A 25426-nucleotide genomic window follows, 5' to 3' on the forward strand; every position below is an offset into this window, starting at 1 on the left:
TTTGTCAAATAACGCCAAATTTATTTGCCAAATAATGATGTGGCACACCAAAAGGTGGTGGTGGAATTTTATTATTATAAAATCTGGTAGGGGTTTACACGCTCTCCTCCATTCAGAGAAATGCCTCGTGCAGGATAGTGAGCTCAAGCTACCTTAAGACCAAAGAAGAGTAAGCAGTGCTGGCTCCCGTGGTCTTTCCTAATCATTTACCTGACCTGAACCTCACTGATCATTTATGTAAGCAAAGCATTCCTGACAACACTAAAGGATCTTTGGAGGATTGCCAGACCTATTCAGTCAATGCCATTCATGTCCATGTTGTTACTGCAAAGGTCGTAGTAAAGGTCTTGAATTTTTGTACTTGCTATTATCATTATTATTATTATTATTATTATTGTTGTTGTTGTTGTTGTTGCTGTTGTTGTTGTTGCTGCTGCTGCTGCTGCTGCTGTTTTTGTTGCAACAGGAGTGGCTAAGTACTAAAATAATTTAATCAGTAAACAAATAGAGTTATTAAACATCAAAGTATTGCTGTCAAAATGATAAAATATCACAAAAATAAAAACCTCAGTTCATTCATTCTAAATGAAAGCCTGTATGCTGAGTGTAGTTCAAAAACTAACATACTATATTTTGAAATAATGCAACACAGAGTTTATACTCTGTAAACAGTCCACATGAATGCATAATGGTAAAAGATTTTTATGAAAAATCTTTAGATTTTTTAAATACTTGGCAGCAACCTCCCTAAATGGTCAGCAGGGGGAACACATGTCTTGAAAATAAAGAAATAAAAGCTTCCTCTTACAGTAAGTCCCCAAACAGAAAAGCAGCTGGTTTAACAAAATGTTAGTATGCACTCCCGGACAGGATATAGGGGCAGTTATAAGTTAAATTGCTATACATCAGGTGGGCTTTCTTTTTTGGGTGGGGACAGGACCTACAGGTGTTTGGGGGCGTGGCTTGTGTTATAGGCGTGTGAGGAAAAAAAAGTCGGTTTCAGGTGTTTCAGCATTCCCAGCCCTCGACGACTCAGGAAGTGAGTGCTGAAGCTTTGATTCGTCGTCAAAAAGCTACAAGATTTACTTATTTACTGAACACTACAGCTTCAAGGTCCGAACCTCTGCTGAATTTTTGTGAACGAGAACAAACTAACAAGCTACAGAAAACAAAAAGGGTTGTCTCGATCCCGTGGGACTTCTCTTGGGTCCTTCTTTGAAGATGCATTCCGCCAGATATGACAAAGATGTAAGTTTTGTACAACTTGATATGCGAGTCTTTATTTATTTATTAAGTCTTGGGTATCAGCATTACCTCGGTGTTTCCTGTTTGGACAGTCTCACAGTCGCACAGATCTTCTGAAATTAGACCTGCTGCTGACAGGCTCTTTGTGGGCCGTGTCCACGACAAGAAGAGGCACTAATACATCTCTGCAAAATGTAACCCTTGATCCTCGTATATTTAGCACCTGACAGCGTTTCTGCTAAATTTAATCTTAAATGACTCTTGTTTCTAGGCCTCGCCCACCTTGCGACGTGATGTCCCCTCATCATAATGAATGGATAAACTGAGACTTCTTTAGTAGAAAAATGGGTCCTTCTCCGTTTTTCATTTTGGACAAAGTGTCCAAAAATTTGTGTTTGACATGTTATTAAGACAAAGAAACAGCTTTTCAGCTTTTTACAAATCAAAGTTGCATCTTTTAGGCAGGTTTAGTGTAATATCAGATCAACTATTAATGATTAATTGTTAAGCCTGTGAGCTATTTCTGGTTACCACCTGAGAAGAGTTGTTTTCTGTTCCTGCAGTAAGAGGAGGTGAAACTGAGACAGTCTCAGTCAGTCTGTTACTAGAAATTAGAATTATCTTCAAGTTTGACTGAATGTCGTTTACATCTTTGAATTAAAAAAAATCTAAACTGTAGATTGCCCCAATGCAGAAAACTGGGTAGCCTGTGCTGGCAGAGAGGCCATGCGATTTTCTCTTAGAAGCACACACATTTCTAAGAAACTATTCTAATATCCAGAGCAGCGTCACATTTCCAGTGATTTCCCAGCAAAAAGGTGTGGTGTGGCTTTTGGAGAATGGAGGCTGGTGGATGAGCAGGACCTCAGTTTTGACAATAAAGTTATTATTGTTGGCATTAAAAGCTTTTTACTGAACAATATTTACTCAGGCTTGCATGTTCAGTGCTAATAGGATGAGAAAACTGCCGAGAGCGTTCTTTGCCCAACCTACAGGTCAAATTTTCCAGGAACATGCATACATTATTTAAATGTCTATACCATTATACTTATTTCATACGGTAATTCAGTCTTGTTTAAGACTCTGTGCATTAGCAGTACATCATGTGGGTGGAAAGAAAAGTAACAGACAGCCAAAGGTGAATTTCTCTTAGCAAAGGGATTCATTAATGGTTTCAAGGCTTTGTTCAGTGCTGCTTAATACTACTAGCACTTCAACTTCTCAGCTTAGTGAGAAACGTTCAAACTTCCGGGCAAGTTCACTGTGTGGTGTAGTGTGAATAAATAACAGGAACTATATATTGAAAGACATTAAGAAAGAGCTAATTAATAATGTGTTGAAATATCTCCAGTACCATTGTGTAGGTTGAGGATGCTCTCAATACATAGCACTTGACCCAAGTAAGTGGAAGAGTGTTTTCTGACTCAATCTCTGACTTCTACTAAGACACAGAAAAATACTACCTTTTATATGAATTCTGAAATGTTACGCATATCTACAAGACTCAAAATCAAATGCTATAGCACAAGAAGTTGTTGTAGATAGTAAACCTGCGCACATCTGTATGTTCAGTAGTTGTCCAGCCTTGATCATAAAGATGGTAAAAAATGCATCCAGTCCTTTAGGGTTTCTTAAAGTTGTGGCAAAATTTGAAATCTACAAAAGCTTTTAATGTTTCTAAATTTAAAAGTGTGCATATTGAAATGTGATAAAACAAAATCAGTTATTGTAAACGTGTGCTTGTTGTTCATTTGCAACTGCAGAATTACTACAATGTCACATGTAGGCCTCTTATCGTTACTATATTTACCACCACCTCACTGCCTGACCTATCTCCTTTTGCGATGTGGTGTAAAAACATACTCAAGTAACTCAGAACCTCTCTGACATGTATACATGCTCAAGGACAGAGTTGGGGATGGATGGATGGATGGATGCATTAAACCCAAGAAGAAATCTTTTAAATGCAGAGCCACAGAGCTCACATGCCACACCTTACCTTTTTAATCTTAAAGCTATGACAGACTGTTGCTTGAACGAAACTGTGGTTGCATAGTTTCCCCAAGTTCTCTTTTCTTTTTTTTTTAAGATTTGATTACTCACAATGAAGTCAATCTTAGATACTGGATCAAATGGGAATACTGTGATTAATGCACTCTGGCCGCTGTTTGTGTGGTGACTCAGCAGAGTTGGTAAATAATTCTTCAAGCAAGGCCGTGCTGCCTTTTCCTCTCTGTTTCAGCCTACATTTCAAATCAGCCATGTTAAAACTTAGCAACAAAAGTGACGGGAACACGGTGATGATGTCAAATCTTATGTTGACTTCACCGAGTGGTACATCCCTGTTAACGCTGACAAAACTGGAGACAGCTTAAATCTTACACCGTCTTAAATGCGGTCAGTAATGTTCAGCCTGACAGACTTTATTGCATAATTCAGCTTTAGCCAGCGTCTGCATCTTTGGGTACAGAATGTGCCAGTGGGCACGACCTGATGTATTGTTCTTCCTTCAGTACTGGGTAAGATGCAGTAAGGGATGATTTGTTGAATTATCTGTTCCCAACCTTCTGCCTGGTTCAACATTTTTCCCACTGTATGCTTGGAGCTATTGTCAGGTGAGAAATGTGTGTAGGCGTCTGCTCACTAAAACTTAATGATATCGCTGCAGTCTGTATTGTGCTGATTGGCTCTAGTGGTTGCCGTACCAAAGGCATATAAGGTAAAGCCATCATTTTTAGACAGAAGCGTGTTTATGGATTTTAAGGTTAACTACTGCATATGTTTAACAAGCTGCATAAAGCCTGCTGTGGCTCCAGAGGGAGCTTGGTAAAAATCTGCATTAATTGATGTCACTTAGGTCACCATCTAGTGAGACTGTACACTAGTTTTACAGAGAAAAGTCTGGGTGTCTGGAGTTAAAAACAAGTGGCCAGCCTGTCCTCGTCTCTGCCCGAGGCGATCAGCTAGAGGCTGTATTAGCTGCTGCTATCATAACGCAATGGATCTGCATTGTGCGTGTAATGTAGCCTCTAGGGCTGCGCAAGGGAAAAATACAGAAGAAAAATTTTTGGATTTTAGTCTATTGATTTTGATATATAAATTGTCCCTCAGTATTCTAACAATGGTATGGCAGTACAATACTTAATGCTTGGCCTCTTGCGAGCTTTGTATCACTGTGGAGCTGTGACTCTGCAGCCCCCAGAAAACTTCAGAAAGTCCACGTCTAAGAAATGCACACGGCTACACTTGAGTTAAAAGAACAGAACAAAGTCGTCGCTGTCCTTGTTTATTTTGTTTTTTTAAAAATATCTGATAGGATTGCACAGAATACCAGGTGGCACCTATGTGAGCAAACACTGGTGTAGAAACATGGCAGCTTGCATGTTGCTCAAATTTTGTTCACACCCGAGTCTTAACGCGTAGTAACTTAAAAAATGTTTTTAATGTCAGACATTTGGATTTGTTATGGTATCACAAGTTTTATATATATATATATATATATATATATATATATATATATATATATATATATATATTTATGGCTTTGCATGTCATCATTTAAACGACACTTACCATCTGTAACCACGTAGCAGTTCCCTTTGGCTGTGGCTTAAATGTCAACTGTGTCAGTTCTGTGTGTTCCTTCTTCACTAGTGGTGGTTGACTACCGCAAATTGCGTAACATTTGTCTTTGCCTTTCTTAGCAATTTATTATTATAGTCATTAGATAAATGATTATGTCAAAAATGAAGATGTATAGAGTCCTTTAAAAAACAATCAAGTGAAATGGTAGTATCTCAAATTATAAGAAACTGCTTTTGAATATACTAAAAAAAAACACAGTAAAAGCTCACAAGTAAGCTTTGAAGCCACACCTCATGGTTGAACTTTCCTGCTTGTAAGACTGGTTAGACGACAAAGACGCGCTCAGTGGCGACTGCGGATTTACAGCTCACATTTTATGTTTAACACCCATGTGGTGAACCAGATTGTTTTCTTGTTAACCATTAACGACTTTTTAAGTTTGAAGCCAGTGGTGTAATGGAGTTTGGTGTAGGTGTAGACAACCTGTCCTTGAGCAACACACCATATGCAGCTCCAAAGTCATGAAACTTGAAACACTGGGGGCAATGGTTTAGATCTTCATTAGATGACTGCACTGCTTTAAAGTTAATTTGGGGCTAAAGAAAAAAAAAAAGACTCTGCGCTTTGCTAAAAGGTGTTTGCTTCTTCAATTGTTTGGCAAGTGCTCCTTTTGAACTGCGACAAGATGATGCATCTGTCTGATAACCCCTCCTCTTCTTCTTATTCATACTGTAGTGGTTTGTGTGTGTGTGTGTGTGTTTTGCGCTCCTCCTTCTTTGGTTGTAAAGAAGAGGCAATTGGTACATACCACTCAAATCTCCTCCTAAATCTCTCCTTTTATTTTTTTTTACTGATGATGAATAGATCATAATCATAAACACATATTGTTGTTCTGTTTAGGTTATACATATTTAACCAATAATTGAAACACGTCAACCGATACCAGATTATCTAAATACAAACCATCAAGAAATAAAATGCCCATTACTAGATGGGCAGCTCTTTAATTAGTTCTGTTTGTGAGTTTGTTTTTATAAGGGTTTTGCCTTGTGATATAATCAAATACCTATATTGTCATTGCATATAGCACATACAATGAAATTTATTGTCTCTTTTTAATAAAATAAAGTTGTTTTCTTGTTAACCGTTAACAGCTTTTTAAGTTTGAAGCCAGTAGTGTAATGGAGTTTGTCCAATAAATAAAAACTTCTATGTAATGATATAAAAAAGCCAATGTATAAAGATTTCAATGTGCTTGAGAGGTAAAAATCGTGCAAGAGTTTAAAGTACTTTAAAACCATACATGCCACAAAAACCCACTTAAATGCCTTAAAAATGAAAAATAAAACATTGTAGAGGGGCTGTTACTGTGCCTTGGAGCAGCTGGAATGATGCTAGAAAATTGAGAATTGACTTTAGTTATGGCTGCTGGATTAAAAGTAGTGCTTCCCGTACTTCCAGTTTGTAAAACTGGAAGTACGGGTCTCTAAAGCCCTGTTACACGTTCCAGATGGCAACATTTGAGAACCATTGAGCTAAGCTAGCTAGCTAAAGATCCATTTCGTTACTATGAGTCATCTCCTGTTGCTGTGGAAACAGGTAACTTCCTTCAATACTTCTACACTTGCGTCTGTCCTATTTTGTTTGTGTGTTTTTTTTCTTTTCTGTTTATATCCACAGCCTTGAGGTGTTGCCGTAGTTGGTTACCACCAGATGCCAACAATAACGAGCCCTGTAACGGTTGCGCTCTCACTCTTGTGTGGTATGCTCACACAGAAGCTTCAGTGCTTGTGTCTTTGAAGGTTGAAGTTCTATTGCAAGGCTGTGTTGTTAAGTATGCTTGTGCATTTTTAAGCAGCCATATTTAAATGCCAGAGCTTTCTTAGCAGGTATACGCTGTAAACCTGCACATCAACTAGGCTACATTAGTTTCTGCCAACATCTTCATAGTTCAGTGTTGACTGATGGCCTACAGTCATTTAGGGTGGCATAGCTCACTGAGTTGGTATTAAAAAAAAAAAAATGCTGCATATTCAGAATGAGAGAGTATTTCCTTCTTCTAGCATAGAATAGAATATGGTGAAAAGTATGTAATAGTTTTATTAGGCTATGATCAGGGTGACTAATAAAGAGAGACCCTGGAGCACTTGCTGACCCCATATCTAATGATTCCCCTCATTTTAGCCCATGATTGCTGTTCCAGATTCCAATTAGAAAGCATGTGTGGAAGCCCTAGCTGGGCAAGAATAGGCCTTAATTGCCATGAGTTATCATCTAGACTCATGTAATTGAGCCCCCATCTTAAGGGGCAGCACATCTGACAAATTGATTTAATACCAAAGTGATTCTCCATCCCTAATGGCACTCTGGCTTCTTCACTCAGGGGCTACTGGCACTGAATTCATTGTGTGTTGATTACTAACAGGCCTAAAACCTTTCTCTCTGTCCACCCACTTGAGCGAGATTGGTAACAGACTTTCATACAGTATCGGCACACACACACCCTGAAGCACATGCCCATATTATGATGTTTTATCTTGCTTATCATGCTGAATCTCTGAATGTAAGCGTGTGTGCTGCTGCGTGAATAAAAAAGGCACAGTTACTAAACTGGTTGGTCAGTCTTGTGTAAAAACAAGTCACCTGTCTGAACTTGTCACTCCTGGAAAGTAGTCCAAAGTGTTTCACAATACATGTAACTGTTGCATTGCAGCAACATATTACTTGGAATAAAACAGTTTTTTCTACCTTGTATACAGGGAGCTCATTTCTTCATGACAGCCAATGAAACATATGAAGTTTAATATGTAATTAAAAGTATAAAAATCACTTTGAATCTACATTTCAAAATTTCATAGAAATGGTAGGTTTGAACCATAGATGGAGAAGATAATAGCGAGAGGCAAAAATAATTTATACCCATAACAAACCCACAGCAGACCTGGGTGCACCTTCATGCTTTGCAGCATCGTTTATTTGCTGTGTACACACAGTTGGCTGCAGCTCTCCCTCGCTGCCAGCCGCATACACGGACGACAACAACAATACTGCAGGACCCAGTTCCGTGCAGGTGCGTCCGCCTTCCCTGCACGGCACTGCAGGCCATGCCCCACCACAATACCACTCAATGCAAAAGTCAAAAACATGTATTGATCATGGTAGTCTGTACATTACATACAGAGATTTGACTTGTGCAGACAAAAATCTACCATTAAACACTACACGCAGTGCCACACCCTAAATGACATCATCCTCTAAATGGCACCATTATTTATAATGTCAACAAGTAGTTTTTATGAAACTAACTAACAATAAAGACCATAAGCTAATTAGGAAAACCTTTATTAAAGTATCAATCAAATGAGCAGTACACTAATTCTCTAATAGACTTCTAAACTGCTGACCAGAGAGAACTAGCTGGCCATTAGGATACATTGGCTTCATTTTTCAGACCCAGAGGCTATGCCCATCTTCTCTACAGTCTGTTTTAAAGACCCACTTCTTACCGGTGAATTTTGGTCACTATTTTAAGGTTTAGGAAAAACTAAATATTTCTCTGTAGCTCGCGGTGTAAATGTTGTCTGCACTGACAATGTGGCTTCCTTTCTGTTTGCTCACTGTGTTTTTTGTTCTCTTTCTGCATCAGGGTCACAGCAAACATGAGCGGATCGACTTTTTAACCCAAAAAGAGAAGGCCCCACCAAAGAGCAAGACTGGCATCGTGATTGGTGTTGTTGTGGCACTTCTCATCCTTTCAGCCGTCGCAGCTTTCCTCATTTGGTTTTTTGTCTGTGAGTATTAAAAGCTTTCTTTGAATATGCTGTCCAGGGTGGGTGCTTGGCGTGCGTGCTTTGAAATGCTTGATAAATGCAAGATGAAGACAATTGCTGGACATTGTGCGCAGACAATCTGTCCGAAAATCAGAGTTGTCTTTGACAGAATGTAAATGGATAGTTGCGTTGTTAACATTGCTTACTGCCAAACCTTTTAGAGCATGATAAACAGAGAAGTAGATCATTTACACTTGCTGTGAAAGCACAGCTCTTTGAATGTGAGTGCAAGAGTGGCTTGTTTGGGTTTTGTAATTTCCCATTAGTGTTAGCCTGTTTGACAGCTCTGACGTTCTTTTTAATAACGCAAAGGAGAAAAATGTCACAGAGACCATGGCGCAGCTTTCTTGTCATTTACACATACGGAGCCTGATAAAAAGGCTTCTGAAGTCTTGATAAACACCGTCTTGATTTAACTGACTGTTTTAATTGCCCTGAGAAGCAAACTGTCGCCACAGCATAAGATTGCACTGTACAGTCTCAGCTAGTGCTTGAAGGCCTGTTGAAAACTTTCCCCTTTCATCAGAAGCAACCATCTCATCCCATTTTGTTGATCAAACACTTAACTCTCATCTGCTTCTCTTCCAAGTTAAAGATGCTGATTCAGATGCCGCCCTCAGTAAGCAGCTCCGTCAATCAGTACCGGTTTTTAGCGGGCGTATGACGCTGGTTAATCAACCTTATGACCAAAACCTGGAGGACACCAACAGCCCAGAATTCCAGGCTCTGGCAGAAAAATTGGAGACAGTTGTAAGTCTGACACCCTGTTTTGTTCCCTTTCTGTCATGTGCATTGTTATTGTTAACTATTTAGAGCAGAGTTTTGAGTGCTCTTGTTAAGGATTAGCACTGAATGTTGTTTGCCATTGAGGAAATGCTTTTTAAAATATGTCCATCCCAGTGCACAGAAAGCGCTAAAGGGCACATTTGTGTGGGTGGAATAAAACTCCGTGCATTCCCTGAGTAATTCCCTCAACAGCATCTCCTATTATTGGAGGCAGTGGAGATGTTTGTAGCACCACTTAGGAGAATGTTGATAACAAAAAGCCCTCCCTCAAACCTATCAAGCGCACACTTTCTCACTGAAAGCTACATAAGTGAGGGTGTTAGATGAGAATTAGAGTGGAAGTGCTGGACAAGAATATTAGATGACTATACAATTGGATGAAAGCTTTGCGATGCGCAATCCTGCTTTCAAAAAAAGTTGGAAAGGATGCCGAGTAAAATCTAGACAATATATAATGCACTCATTTCCATATCACTGAACCCTTATATTTAATCTAAAATAGAACAAGGACAGCATTGCATGCTGTAAGTAAGAATATTTAAGAAAATCTACACACATTTTGAATTTGATGCAAGCAACATGTTTTTTTTGTTTGTTTTTTAAAGATATCCAATCATATTTACCCCTGTATTGCATCATCTTTTTACCAGCACACCGAGTGTCCTGAGGATGCTGTAGTTTAGAAAGCAAGTGTTTGCTAATTCTTGCTTGATATTGGATTCCAGCTGTTCAGAGCCTCCCTTTGTTTTAGTTTCAGTCTACTGAAAAATATTACATGATGTGGTGTACAGGTACTTCAAGAAAAATTCCCCAATTTTGATTTGTCTGTGCAATCCCACTTCCCTTCAGTCCATCTTAAATGAGCTCTGACTTGGAGAATGCAGCGTTTTTCTGACCCAAGTCATTTTCGCTACTTAATCAAGTCTGGGTTTTTGGTTTTGTTGAACTAATTTTTCTCCCCATTCTTGCTTCTAAAAGACTCCAGTCTGCTTTTAAAATAGATAAATAAATAATGATTAAGCTCTAATAGATGTGAAATCCTCCACTAGACATTTTTTCAGCCTAACTTTCTAGCATGTTTTTTTTTTTCAGTTTCCAATTCAAAACGGTAAATGGACCTATACTTATATAGCACTTTTCTACTCTACCTGAGCACTCAAAGTGCTTTATACAACTTGCCTCATTCAGCCATTCACACCAATTCATACAAGCACTTTTTTCTATGCTTTTTCCTGAGTAAGTGCTTTCTGTCTAAGATCACATACATTCATACGCCGATGGGTGGATTGGAGAGAAACTTGGGAAAAGTATCTCACCCTAGGTTATTTGGCACACAGACTGGGAGCAGCCAGATTGAACCAAAAACCTTCTGATTAGTTTTTAAAAAATGACTATGTAGTTTTCAGAAAGACCAAAATATTTCTGGTCTGTCTTTGTGCTGTTTTCAGTCACATATAATTTATAAAAAGAAAGCAAATTAACCTTTTGTTTCAGTTCTTATCACTAACTATTATACTAACTACTATGCTATTTATATGTTGAGTATGAACACATGCAGAGATCTTATGAATATTAAGTGGAATATATTGTCTCTCCACAGCTGGGGAACTATTTAAAGAGAGATCCAATCCTTGAAAAATACTACACCAAATCTGTAGTCACTGCATTCAGGTACTGTTGTGATCCTGAGTTCTTCTATTTGTTTTTAGTAGTAGTGAACAGTCCGCTACAGTGCTTGTTTAGATTTGATGTCCAAAAAAGAAAAAAAGGTGCACTAAATCTTGAAGGAAGAAAATGATTGTTTTGCACAGAGGTTTTTGTTTTTGCCAGCATTACAGGATTCAATGTGGTCTAATTGGTTAATACTGCCTGGAGCTATGCTTGTAGTATTCCACAGTAGTAATATATGAATCAGTGGCTAGTAGCAGTAACTAATAATATTAGCTATTTTAGCTTTTGGTATTTAGCTGTTTAGGTTTTTGTGACCTCTTGAAGGCTCAAGTCTGTTTCTTTGATTCCATTTCCATGTGTCTGCTTACACCAGTGAGGGCGTGAAAGCCTACTACTGGTCTCAGTTCAACATTCCAAACAGCGACCTGGAGATGATACCGGAAGTTTCAGAGGAGCGGATCTTGGATGCACTGGAGAGTGGCATTAGGCAAAGCCGCTCGGCAAGTGCCCCTGATGTCAAGATCAGTCAAGTCACCGCCTCACGTATGTAACACCAGGGTCTGGTGGGGTGTGTGTGTGGAGGGGGGGGGGGGGTCACAAGACATTTTGCCCTAGTTGGTTTTAGTATTTGATTTTTAAAAATCAAGAAAGATAAAGCTTTGTGAATACAGATCAGAATAGCGTTATTGTTGTATGCTTTCCAAATTGGTATTCTGTTTGCTTTGTATTTATATTACAGGGGCTTGCTTTGAGTTGTGCTGATAAGATGATAACTGATAAGCCAGACCTCTCAGCTTGTGCTGCATCTGAGATTGCACATTTTATGCTGTTTGGATCCTCTAATGATATTAGCTGGGGCCTGGCCTCACTCGAGACAGCCATTTTTCTTCCTTCTGTCTTCTCAGCATTCACGTTGCATTTGTCCACATCCTGGCCACCAGCCAAGTGTTGGCCCTGTGACTCAGTGGTTTCGGTCCTCCTTTTAAAATGATTTCTGTGGGTATGATTTGATGTTGCTGTCCCAGATAGTTAGACAGAGATGTATGAGTTGCTGCTGTAGGGCAAGGTGAGATGGAGCAGAAAGAGCTACACACCATCACCGGTTCCCTTAACCGCAGGGAAATGGAACAGAAAATGTGCAACCCAAATATTTTAGGCTCATGCATCAAATTCTATCAGCCTCCCAACTTTAGTGACCCATTCTTACCTTTCCTTCTGTTTCTCTGTCACCCACCCCCTCTCTCTATCTCTAGTCACGGATTCTCGTATGGCCAGGGACCCAAGAGCCAGTGAGTACTGCATGTCCCATTTCAATCACTCGCAGTTGTAATTTTCCAGCTGGCTTGATGCTCACGCTCCTGCCAGTCTGTAACGAATGACTGGTCTATCCTGTACTATACATGTGTTGCTGCTCTACTCAGAGATTGAGAACTGAGTATCAGGCAAGAGTGAGCCACTTTTCTGTGACTCCGTCTGATGGGTTCTAACCTTCAGATGTATTATTTTGCATTACCGTAATTGCCGTCCTCACGTTAACATCAAGTGACGGTATAGAACTAACTACAGATGAGTTATTTCTTCAGGCAAAAGTCTATTCATTTATTTACAATATTTGTGTAAATGTGTTTTACAAAGTCACTACACGCCATGATGATGATTATGTTTTCTTTTGGCTGTTCCCTAGTGCCACATGTCCCTGCACACTCTGATTTAAACAGTATTCTCATTCACAGATCATTGTTTCTACCGTCTGGAAGCTGACACAAATCCCCAGAATTTTTCATCTCCAGGGTACCCCACGGGCTACCCCCACCAGTCACGGTGTCAGTGGCAAATCCGAGCCTCGGAGGAAAACGTTATAGTTGTGAATTTCCTTTATTTCTACATTGAGGATGACTGCTCAGACGACTTTGTCTACATCTATGACTCTTTGAGTCCAGACGATTCTCAGGCCATTACAAAGTAAGTAGTGGTGTAAATATCCAGAAGGTTTGTGGTAGGAGTATGAATAATGATTCTTTATTAAAGGAAATTAAAGGATAATACCACTATACCATTTACTAGCTAAATGTCTTTTTGTTGTTACTGCCGTATTCCCTGTGAAAGAAATTCCAGTATTTAAAAAAAGACAAAAATTGTGATCAAATATCAAGTATGATATCAAATAAGCCATAACACCTATCAACATGTTGGCTTTTCAGCCCATTAGTATAAATGGTGGTCAATTGTGCACTTTGCTGATGTGCATTTTTCCACAGACACACCTGTGTATTTCTCTGCTAAACTACCAAAAACGGTGTTTGTAGTAGTTCCCACTATGCTGTGTATCTTCAGGACCACATTATGTCATGACTAATACATATAAGGTGACAAAAAGTAAACCAGTTAATTGAGCTTTTGTTTCTACAGTACACCAGGTAAACTGTATTGCCGTAAACCTTGGTAGGGGGATTTCTACCAACATTTGTCTTTTTAGTCCCAATGATCAAAGAGATTCACAGAAGAGAACTTGTTACTTTATGTTTGACTTAAAGGTTGCAGAAGGATATCTGAACAAATATTTTCTTGATGTAGGTGGAACATGTTCCACTCCAATCCTTTCACTGGATTTTTGATTACATTTTTTGGGGGCTCTGAAAGCCTTTAGTGCTATATGTCCCGTTTATTGTCAACTTCTGAGACCTTGGTGAGATTGAGTTGGCTCAAAAGGGACCTCTCCTTTCAAACGTGTGAAAGGTGCCACCCTGAATCCTGCTACAGCACTGTCTGTAATTGCACTTTGTGATCAGTGGGATGGATGTGATTCTGAAACTACAAGCTCCTGAATGCAACATCAGTTGTAGCTGCAGGCAATTTCAAACCCAGAAACCACTGCCAAACAAATGCGTGTTACCAAGTGATGCATACAATTTTTATAATACTATTGAGTGATCAGCTTTATCCAAGGTGACATGGGGTTTATGAGAGCCATAATATAATACTCTGTAATGACATTATTCTACTGAGGGTAGATGTATTGCTGCTCTTGCAGTGTCATTCACACCTCCGTGGCTCTGCTGCCAGCAGAGCCATGCTAAAACTTTTTTGCTAATGTTCCCATTGTTTGACTTTGAAAGTCGGCCTAAGCAATTTCTGTCCATCTCTCTGCTTCATTTTCTCTTTCTCCACTTCCCTCTGCTTATCTATTGATTTCTTCTCAAATTATTATTATTATTATTATTATTATTTTCTCTGAAGCATTTTAAATCTGTTTGCTGTATCGGTGTTTTAGTGCTTCTGGCTAAAAATGCATACAGTTACGTTTGCCCTCTCTTAGTTGGAGCACGCAATCTCCAGTCAGTAAATGCATCAGACACATGACTTGGCTTCATGGTTTTCTTTCCTGTTTTCAGACTGGTTTTTGGATTCCATAATCATAATCAATTTTGTTTACCTTGCTGCTTTACCACTTCTCCTTGGTTCACAGGAAGTGTGGTCAGAGGCCTCCTTCTAACCCTCTGGAGGTTGTGTCATCTAACAACATCATGCTGATTAACTTTATAGCTGAGACTGATGCTCAGAAGCCTGGCTTCCAAGCCGTGTACAGTGTGATCCCCAAGGCTGATGGTAAAAAAGCAGACATGCATCTAGATGTGCCAAGATGTTACCGTTACATGTAAATCCATGACAAACTCTAGTATGTTCTGTAAGAATCTAAATGTATGACATGTTCATTTCAGTTACGTGTGGTGGCAGCCTTTCTCAAAAACAGGGAAACTTCACTTCCCCACTTTACCCAAGCTTTTATCCTCCTGCTAAAGACTGCAAGTGGACCATCACGGTATGTACCGCTCTGCCTTTCCCCAGCCCCTCCTCTGCTTGAACCTTTACCCCCACACACCCCCTGCTCCTCCTCCTCCTTCACCATGCTTAGCCTGCCATGAGAGAGATGCTGAGGCAGCACTACTGCTCAGTACCTCTTCTATCTTCATCTGTCAGACTGCTGTTTCTACTGCAGTTCTAGCTGGGCTGCAGTGTTTTGTGTGTTCGGTTGTGTGTGTGTGTGTGTGTGTGTGTGTGTGTGTGTGTGTGTGTGCGCGTGCGCGTGCGTGTGTGTGCGTGCTCAGTTCCACGATAGCTGTGGCTTGGTGTGTATCTTAGTTCTGTGTGTGAAGGAAGAAAAAAAAAGACAATCAGCTATTCTTTTGTATTACAGGTCGCTCCTGGGAGCAAAGTACGGCTGAGGTTCACCATGTTTCGCATGAAAGAGCCTGGAGTGGACACGCGTTTATGTCACAAAGACTATGTGGAAATTATGGGAAACAAGTAAGAGATTCAGTTCCTCATATTGATGTCCAAAATAACACAAAGTTGATTCTGATACCTTTTTTGTTTCTTTCTTTTCTTCATTCTGCCAAGGCCACAGTGAAATATAGAATGTGAAAACTAAAATGTGGCATTAACAGGTGCACAGTTGGTGTGTATCCTATCAACCTGTGACATCATGATGCACCAATAGCATAATTACCTCTGACCAGGTAGAATCATGTGGTTTTTATAGCTTTATCACGTGAGAGATAAGAACCTAATAAAGATGAGGATGTTATGGAGGATGGAATCCAACATGCGACTTTCATCCACAAGAGTTTTGTTTTACGTCCCATATGAAATGTGGTATTTTTCGTTTTTAGTTGCAGGAGTTGTAATTATTGGCAGTATTTTCATCTAAAAATATCAGATAAATATGTTTTTCAAAAAAGCCTTTCTGGGATTCCTTTATGGCATATAGAAGGTGAATTTGTCCATGTGCTGTTTTGTTCCTATAATTTCAAACCTATGAGATTTTGTGATCAGTGAGTAACAGTGATGGTCGTGGAGAAGTAATTTTATTTGCTAATAGGCCAATACCAGTCAGGTTAATACTAATGTTGGCTGATATATGTACTATATCTACGCATATATATATATATATAGATATATAGATATATAGATATATAGATAGATATAGAGATATATAGATATATATATATATATATATATATATATATATATATATATATATTATATATATATATATATATAGATATATATATATAGATAGATAGATATATAGATATATATAGATATATATAGATATATATAGATATATATATAGATATATATATATAGATATATATATATATATAGATATATATATATAGATATATAGATATATATATATATAGAGAGAGAGATAGAGAGATAGATATATATATATATAGATAGATAGAGATATAGATAGATAGATAGATAGAGATATAGATAGATAGAGATATAGATAGATAGATAGAGATATAGAGAGATAGATAGATAGATAGAGATATATATATATAGAGAGATAGAGATATATATATAGAGAGATAGAGATATATATATAGAGAGATAGAGATATATATATAGAGAGATAGATAGATAGATAGAGATATATATATATAGATAGATAGATATATAGATATATATATATATATATATATAGATAGATATATAGATAGAGATATATATATATATATAGATAGATAGATATATAGATATATAGATATATAGATATATATATATAGATATATATCTGTTAACAAAACTCTGTTTCCTTACTTCCTGGTCTGCTTTGACTGCCTTGTGTATTTTCCTTGTTTATTTACAGTAAACTGGTTTGTTTACAACTTTTCTGTCTTGTGCTGCCTCTTCAGAATCTGAGCAATTACTTTTTCACCAAAGCTACCATAACCGTATCCGAAACTTAAACTGAATTTTGCTTTTGTGTTCCAGGTATTGTGGAGAAGTCGCATCGCTGTCTTTTACCTCTGACACCAACGTTCTAGTGGTTAATTTCCACTCTGATAGGTCTCACACTGACAAAGGCTTCAGTGCAGAGTACAGTTCCTATGATCCTTCAAACCGTAAGTCTTGTCTCTCAACTAAATTTACACAACATGTTGTGTTATGAGTGAAATGTCTGTCACAATGTGACTGTGACGGCTGTGAGACTGCACAGTAACCATGTTGTTAGATGGTAACTGACTGGTAGTCAAACGGAGCTGTTCATTGTTGATGCTTTCTCATCTGTGGCAGGGAAACTCAAGAGCGAGTCTAATCACTGAAGAGCTTATTTACTGACTCCCTTTTATTTGTCACTGTCAGTCAGGAGCACGTCACTTTCAATACTCTCCACTCTTTGTTGTCTTCAAGTTTGACTAAAATGAATTTATAATTGCTCTGATCAACAGGGGCAAGCATTGGCAGCATGACTCGTCTTGTGAACATGCATAACTCTGTTTTGCTCAATTTGTCACTATACCCCCACCCACCCATGTTTTCTGTGTGTTATGGGATAAGCTTGCCCTGACCGGTTTGCCTGCACCAATGGCCTGTGCATCGACCAGAAATTGAAGTGTGATGGCTGGAACGACTGTGGTGACATGAGCGATGAGAGCCGGTGCAGTAAGTTTGCCTTTATCCCTGCCCCGCTTTTCCTACCTTTATTCCTCAGAACTACTTCTTTTGACATCCTTATTTGTGAATTTCCCAGTCATTCATATATACATCTTCTTAAGATGAATTGTTGAAATTTCTGTTGTTTCAGGTTGCGATAAGGACCAGTTCGCTTGCAGTAATGGTATGTGTAAACCGAAGCTCTGGGTGTGTGATCATGTCAACGACTGTGGGGATGAAAGTGATGAGAAAATGTGCGGTAAGTATTCCCACCTCTTAGAGGACTCTTCAGGAAATGCAAAAACCCTATTTAGCCTATTTGCTGTGCTAATTGTGTTAACATTAAAAGTCCATCACCACTACTACTACGGCCAGTGACGACTTGGCTGTGTACGCTCATTATTCTATCTAGAATGGAGTTTGTTTGAAGCCTTGCCCAGTCTGCTCAGCGTCCTGTCAGATGCTTAATCATACACAATACATGCAAGAACTCTGGAGGCAGATTTTAATGGCTCCTGTGGCTGCACCACTAATGTCCTTCTAGAACTCATTGGATTGTCTTTTGTTCAAGATTTTATTTATTTATTTTAAAATTTTATTGCAATTTCTTCATCTTGTGTTCTATTGCCTCAAGGTTGTGCCCTAAATGAGTTCCAGTGTGGGAACGGGGTTTGTCTGCCACAGAGTGTTAAGTGTGATGATAAGCAAGACTGCAAAGATGGGAGCGATGAGGTTGGTTGTAAAACTGGTGAGTGTCTTCTGTTATTCCCTTCCCTTAAAAATCCCGCCAACATTAATGATTTATTTGGGTTGTTTGTTTTTAAGCATCTTACACAAACCATTAAATAATGAACCTTCATCCACAGCTCAGCAGTTATAGCAGTTTAACAAAGACGTTTCTCTGAAGACCTGATTCTTAACCCGAAACATTTTATGTTAGCTTTGTGTTTCTTTTTGTTTCATTCCCTCCTACTCTGTACTTCGCTCTTTATCAGCTTCCCTTTCGCTCACTCAGACACACACAGGGGGCACCCTTGCGTTTCCTTTTGATTTTCACTTCTGTGAATAAAGAGGGATATTAGACCTGAACCCCAATCAATATGTCCAATCAATGCAATCAGCTCCTCAATCACTCTGCATTGTGTATTCAAGCGTCACTTTGAAGCCTCTCTGATTGCATACTGTTTTACGGGTTAAAGCGTGTTTTCATTTTGGGACGTGTCTCCACCCCACTACAGATACGCGTATATGCACTGACTATAGCTTCAAGTGTAAGAGCGGAGTTTGTATCAACAAGGTGAATGCCGAATGTGACCGCGTCCAGGACTGCTCTGATAACTCGGATGAGACCATTTGTGGTAAGATGTGCTTTAATTGCTTCACCCCTTGCGAGATTTGGGTTTTTAAAAATTGCTGCAAGTGGTCCTAATCTCTTCACTGCCATTCAGATTAGATTGGAGAGGCTGGGCTGAGCTGCATGTTGGCTGTCTGTTAGAAAAGAGCCCCAGGCCTCAACTGCTTTTATTTCATTCTTCTTTGAAAGCAGCTCTTGTTATCTCTGAACTTTTTTGGTTTTTTTTACCTACATTTCAGCCTCAGGCTTTGTCTGTATTTATTAATTTAATTTCTTTTCTTTTTTGTTTTGTTTTTTGGATCGGCTAATACGCATGTATGCCTTATTAAGATTCCAAAGAGTCATTATTACATTTGAAGCCAGGTTTGGCATCATGATGGCTTTAACTTAATCTCAGTTTCTGATTTTTCTCTCTTGCTTCCTCTCTGCCTCTGTTATATTTTCTGTCAAATTACAGATTGTGGCACCAGGCCTTACAAGCTGAATCGCATCGTAGGAGGGCAGAATGCTGTGCTAGGGGAGTGGCCTTGGCAGGTTAGCCTTCACTTCTCAACCAACGGGCCGACTTGTGGTGCCTCAATCATCTCTAACACGTGGCTTCTTTCGGCCGCTCACTGTTTTGTCACCAGCACCCCAGAGTAAGTCACAGATCCGTAGCACTCATACACAACTGTAGTTCTCTCTGTGTAACATACGAACTGTGCAGAAAAAAAAACAGAGTTTGGCAAAAAATTGCAGAAGGAATCTTGGTGGTGGTATCCTGGGAATGTTTTCATCAGTGCCCGTTCATATAGTGCCCTATAGGTGGTGCACTAAGCATACTGTTCAGACTGAGACAATTGAATTATGACTGAGCTTGAGATGGGTTTATTTTCACATATTTGCCATACAAAGCATTTAGTATTCCTAACAGTTCTACACATTTTATTTTTTGAATAATTTCTTAATCCAATCTAAAAGTTAAATGCAAAACTAATCATGAGTGTAGCAGGAGCTGCATTTGTGAAGTTTTAAATAAAAAGTTTTTGTTTAGCATGTAAGAGAGGTCTGGTCATTTTTGTGTGACACCAAAAAATGTGAGATGTTTTTTGCTTTCAGTTCAAAATGATTTTTTTTTTATTTATTTATTTTGGTCGAGCTGACGGAACCAACAGCAGTGATTAAAGTCTTAAATGTTGTTGCAGGGCTGTTGTAATGGATTACATTAGATTATGCCATGCTTACTCATATTTCTTCCCTATTTTATACCTAAATATATAAAAATGTCAAACTTTCCTCCATGATACTGTACTACCGCAGGAACAAAGATCCATCCAAATGGCAGTCCTACAGTGGCATGCAGAACCAATTCAGCCATGACAACGTGCAGTCCCGCAAATTGAAGAGAATCATCCCCCACCCGCTTTACAATCAAATGACATCTGACTATGACATTGCTCTGCTGGAGCTCAGTGAACCGCTGCAATTTGCCAATACCATACAACCCATCTGCCTACCTGATTCCTCCCATGTTTTCCCAGCAGGCATGTCCTGCTGGGTCACAGGCTGGGGCGCTCTCCGAGAAGGAGGTATTATAAGTGTAATGGTGATTCTCTGAACAACTGTAGTCATTTTAAATTTAATTTTTAAAAAAAAATCATTTATGTATTTATTTTTTGGTGACCCACTCTGTTCTTTACATTACATTCACTGTCCATACCGTTTCCTAATCTCTCCAATCACGACATACTCCTCTTGCACTTCTTCCTGTATCCCTTTCTCTAATCTACTTTATTCCCTATACATATATTAACACAGACATCGGCTCTCCTGTGTCACCTCTTAAACCTTCATGAGCTAACATTAATCTACCCCGTTAACCAGTGACTGTAGAAAACAGTCATTGGTTAATACCTTTTTTTATGACAGCACTGGAAGGCGAGGTCATGTGGCACAGTACTGATCCCTTTGTCGTACTCTAGCAGGTCAAGCTGCACAGATTTTACAGAAAGCATTAGTGAAAATCATCAATGACTCCGTGTGTGACGTGGTCACAGAAGGCCAAGTCACCTCCAGGATGCTCTGCAGTGGATACTTGTCTGGAGGAGTTGACGCATGCCAGGTGAGATTGTGTGCACATTTCCTAAAGGCATGGAAAAAAAACCCAATTTGTTGACGTGGGCAGATCGCATCCAAATGCAGTCTAACAACCATTCTCCTCCAACCGTGATCACCAGGGTGACTCTGGAGGCCCCCTGGTGTGCTTCGAAGAGAGCGGGAAGTGGTTCCAGGCGGGCATTGTGAGCTGGGGAGAGGGCTGCGCTCGTCGGAACAAGCCTGGTGTCTACACGCGCGTCACCAAGCTCAGAGAATGGATTAAACAGGAGACAAATATTTGATGTTTGTGTGGGGAACAGGCTGGGTTGCAGAGTTAACCCATCCTGTTGCTCAAGGTCATCAGTGCTTTAAAAAAAACCAACATCAGACTGAACATGTTATTCTGATCAGAACAAAGCTACTCGCATCAGCTACTTGACTTCAGGCATGGTATTTTATGTAATTTTTAAAGACGATTTTTAGCACAATGAGCATAGTTACCCCCATCAATTCATGACCTCTTTAAGCGGTAATTATTTTTTTCACTTTTTTTGTCCAGTGTGACTGTTTTAAGGGATTCAGAGTGTTTCTGAGTACAGTATCATACTCTGGAAAGTGGTTGTATTTTAAAGTTTTTAATGTGATTTTTTTTTTTTTTCTCTTTTGTGAGATGCTTTCATCCTCTTGCTGCAGTAAATATTGCCAGTAGGCTCATGCGGTAAATGGCTATAAATTTATGGTTTTATGTAATGACAGAAGTTTCTTTAAAAACAAAAAACAAAAAAACAATAGCTACAATAAAAACAAATAACGCAAGAACAAAAATCCAGGTAGGGAAATTTTCATATCCTACTAAAATGAATGAAAAACAAAAACTGCCTTGAAGGTAGAAAATGCAGTAATCAATCTAAAAGCCCACAGTTTGCTTTGGAAAATGGCCAGCAATAAAGTACACCGGTTTGTAGTCAGCAGTCTGAAAATAGGAAAAACACCACCATGAGCATTGAAGAGTTAGACTGGAGTGATTCATTCAAGTTGTAGCAACCCAGATCAGTTTATTTGTTATTTATAGAGGGCCCTGCCGGTGAATGATTAGGCAAAATTTCATACTCAGGAGAAGGGCAGAGGGTGGTGTTTAGGTCTTGCTGGCTTTTGCACATGTCTGCAGTTAAGCTCGGGGCGACTCGGGTCTTCAATCACACAGCCTGAGTGTAAATCAGTGCGGTTTTCACTAGTTGCAAGAGCAATGCAATCCATTCTTCACCGTGAGAGCTTCCTCTGTTTGATCACGACCCAACTTCACCTTAAGCAACATATCTGACCCGATGGTTTATTCTAACACACCTGCAACTGTTACACTCAGGATAAGAACTAGAATTTTTCCAAGGATTATTTATTGGAGAGGAGGAAATATTAGAATAAACAATTGGCAGGGTTATATACATATGTAAATGTGTATTATTTTTTCAAAATATGTATGTAGAAAGTTGGGAGAGGCTACAAATTTTAGAAGATATTTTCATAAGCATTGTATACAAACTGTGACTTGAATTATGGACCTTTTATTCTGTGTGTGCGTTTGTATCTATTTTTATATGAGTCATGATAATAAACATCTTTTATCTGATTCCTCTGCACCTAATTACATTACCTGTATCATTTGTCTTTGATGGGGCCTTGTTTTGTATTATGTTGTGCATAATGAATGCAGGCCTTGTGAGACTTTGTCCCTTCTCACAGTAGAATTGTAATGAGCATGTTCTTCTCCTCCCTGTCGTGAGCAGCGGGCCTACCTGGGGAACAAAGGTGACAGGGCGAACTCGTATTGTCAAATAATACCTACCTTTGTCGCAGCTCTATCCTGTTACCCTTCGAGATAGGCGCGTTGGCTTCAGGAGGTGGATACACATACAGTGGGGGTTCTACTATCTCATCTGTCTTCATTAAAAGCAGCACACCACTGGGGGAATAGGAAAATCAACATAGACAGTGCTGCTAATTTATGTATTCATCATTTTTGCTACATGGGAGGCTTTGTTTTTCACTGTTCCCCATGCCCAATGAAGCAGCTCACCAGGCTGATTAACTCTGAGGATTCACACGAGCCGTGTTCTTTATCGGAAATGGTTTTATTTAAATATAAATATGTGTACAAAGGTACAAGCAACAATAGCTCATTTTTTTAGCAAATAAAATTCTTAATACAATATTAAAAGAATGAACAAACAAAATGGCAATTAGTTGTGTTCCAAAGCATGGTAACTGCATTCAGAGGAATGATGAACAACTCAGACAAGAAAATGTGTGAATACCAAATAAAATAAACTGAGATAGATACATATGTATATAAAGATACTTTACAGTAGAGCAGCTTACACGCTGTACTTTAAGGCGTATACAAAATAGAAAAATAAAGACAAGCGATGATGTTTGCCTCCTCACTTTAAGTGACATTTGTTCTCTCATTAGGCTGCCTGGGAACGTTTCATTTCTTTCTTTATATTTTTAGACAAATGGCAGTACAAGCGTCCACACCAAAAACGCCCAGGAAGTGGAATGCGGCCGGGTCAGGTGCAGTAACCGATGTCTCGAACATGAAATGGACATGAATATAAACGCTGAAGAGTTTCACTAGACACATCATTTGCATGCAACAGAGAGAAAGTATGGACTTAGCCATTTGTACAGATACTCAGTTTCAGGGTAGTACTGTTTCTTGTAAACATAGCGAGACGATTTGATTGAGTTGAGTTGTAAAACTTGAGAGCGGGTGGTCCCCCGTCAGGACCGCCTTCCACATCTTACCCCACCTAAGCCTGCCGAAGTTGACGCTGCGTTCAAGTTTATTTCAAGTTCAAGATTGCCACCATTTTCCAAAAAAAAAAAAAAGACCACTTTTGATTGTTCTGGTAAGTTCCTACTCTTGATTTTACAATCAGAAAGTACAGCAGGAAACGATGCAGGGGTAGATCAACAGTTTTCAACATCAGCCCCTATTTTTATTACCTATACAATTTGTTACCATCTTTGGGTTTTTCACTGCCTTAACTCGTCCGTGTCAGTACAACATAGAGTCCTCCATTAAAACGAAGGCAATATGCACATTCTTCTCTCCCCACTGACAGACAACACTTTGTGTCCAACGTGTTAAGGTTATCACGAGAGGCTCCAGAAACACAGTTCAGTCCAGATGTATTCCACTTACAATAGAGTGCCTGTAGCACTTGTTGGTTAGTGCAGCTAGCCTGTTGTGCAGAATAGTTCATGTCTGTCTCTGTGGATAGCTCAGTCATTTGTAGATGATAGAGACACAAATGTGCTTACAATTCCTTTCGCATGCCAACGAAAACATCAAAATGACAGACAACACAGGTTCTTCACACCTTTTTACCCCCCCTCCCCCTCAAATACTGTACGTGTTAGCTCGTACTATCTTCTTTCAAAGTATTTACGAGGTCATGTTTACAATTAGGGTTGACACAAAGTAAACTCTGGAATGCAGGTAAACAGCTACCCCAGTCGTTTTGGCCACCCAAATTTAAGGGATGCATTTGATTTATTTTCTGGTTGGCCCACGAACTCGCAGAACATCTCCACAAGTTTGGGTGGTCATCATGTAGAGACAACCTAGTGAGGTATCGCACTGTAATGTTCATCATATGCTTGACTTGAACATCACAATCTGCTTAATTTTCTAGCTCTACAAGTTCACGTTATTGTAGATGCTGCCGTCCATCGCAGGTTGGTTATTCATAACCGAAATCATGCCTCCCTTCATATACTGTTCTAACAAATCCTTGCAGGACTGTCCGAGTAAAGAAAGTTCATGTTAGTCCGCCCACACATGTGGTGACAAATAGTTATCTACTCACTGCTTCTTTACTCTTTTTTCCCCCTTTTTTTGGCCCTATCAGACATGAGTCTGCATACGTTGCGAGGGCCGGCCATAGTCGGACTGCTGGGAGGACACTTGTGACGAGGCGTAAGAGAAGCGAGACGAGCTCGAGACCTTGCTGGCCTGATCTGATTGGTCGTACGCATCCACCTTCTCATAGGAAGCAGGTTTAACATAACTGGTGAAGGCGTGGCCATAAGTAGCAGGTAGGTAAGCAGTGCCACTGTAGAGGGGGTCAGTGGGATAAACTGCCCCTTGCTGGGCAGGCTGCTGCTGGGCAGCTTGCTGCTGCTCGTATGAGGTTCTGCTCACTGTGGTGGTTGCGTATCGGTGGGAGAAGTCATAGGCACGGGGTTGGGTGCCGTGCTGACCGTACACGGGGCTGGGGGAGGGCAGCTGCGATGGAGTGTAGACCGGCCGAGAATTAGGCACGTATTCAGAAAATCCGCTGCTGCGAATATGACGGTCGTCGTGGCCACGAACATTGTAGTAACCATTGGTAGGATCCTTTGAAAAAAACAGAGAGAAAAAAACATC

At 39.5% G+C, this 25426-nt stretch overlaps 2 protein-coding genes across 6 annotated transcripts in view; one reads left to right on the forward strand and one right to left on the reverse strand.

Moving 5' to 3' along the window:
- The first annotated feature begins 931 nt into the window (after window positions 1-931).
- st14 (ST14 transmembrane serine protease matriptase) lies at window positions 932-22024 on the forward strand. 4 transcript variants are annotated; one of them, XM_085178223.1, is made up of 19 exons: window positions 932-1248; window positions 8477-8621; window positions 9250-9410; window positions 11047-11117; window positions 11491-11660; window positions 12371-12406; window positions 12851-13079; window positions 14584-14723; window positions 14837-14937; window positions 15313-15422; window positions 16902-17032; window positions 17469-17573; window positions 17716-17823; window positions 18199-18312; window positions 18803-18922; window positions 19376-19556; window positions 20218-20486; window positions 20883-21019; window positions 21135-22024. In XM_085178223.1, exons 1-19 carry the CDS (start codon window positions 1222-1224, stop codon window positions 21294-21296), a joined length of 2517 nt encoding a protein of 838 aa, XP_085034349.1. In that variant the 5' UTR covers window positions 932-1221; the 3' UTR covers window positions 21297-22024. The 4 variants fall into 4 exon arrangements, with proteins under 4 accessions (XP_085034349.1, XP_085034350.1, XP_085034348.1 ...); XM_085178224.1 differs by having other exon boundaries at window positions 9256-9410; window positions 20880-21019; XM_085178222.1 differs by having other exon boundaries at window positions 934-1248; window positions 20880-21019.
- kirrel2 (kirre like nephrin family adhesion molecule 2) overlaps window positions 21604-25426 on the reverse strand; it is a 35346-nt gene continuing 31523 nt past the window's right edge. For both annotated transcript variants that reach the window (XM_085178226.1, XM_085178227.1), the window contains exon 15: window positions 21604-25396. In XM_085178226.1, coding sequence (XP_085034352.1) covers window positions 24905-25396 — 492 coding nt within the window. In that variant the 3' untranslated portion in view covers window positions 21604-24904. The remainder of the gene's footprint in view (window positions 25397-25426) is intronic.

The sequence above is a fragment of the Neolamprologus multifasciatus genome, chromosome 11, assembly GCF_963576455.1.
Source record: "Neolamprologus multifasciatus chromosome 11, fNeoMul1.2, whole genome shotgun sequence".
In the NCBI taxonomy this organism is placed as follows: Eukaryota; Metazoa; Chordata; class Actinopteri; order Cichliformes; family Cichlidae; genus Neolamprologus; species Neolamprologus multifasciatus.

Excerpts from the sequence above, each read along its gene's own strand:
- st14 (XM_085178225.1), top strand. The coding sequence starts at position 6,996 with ATGATTCCCCTCATTTTAGCCCATGATTGCTGTTCCAGATTCCAATTA. Across the intron at positions 11,661-12,370 it reads CAGTCAAGTCACCGCCTCAC|TCACGGATTCTCGTATGGCC; the intron begins GTATGTAACACC and ends CTCTATCTCTAG. Across the intron at positions 17,033-17,468 it reads TTCCTATGATCCTTCAAACC|CTTGCCCTGACCGGTTTGCC; the intron begins GTAAGTCTTGTC and ends TTATGGGATAAG.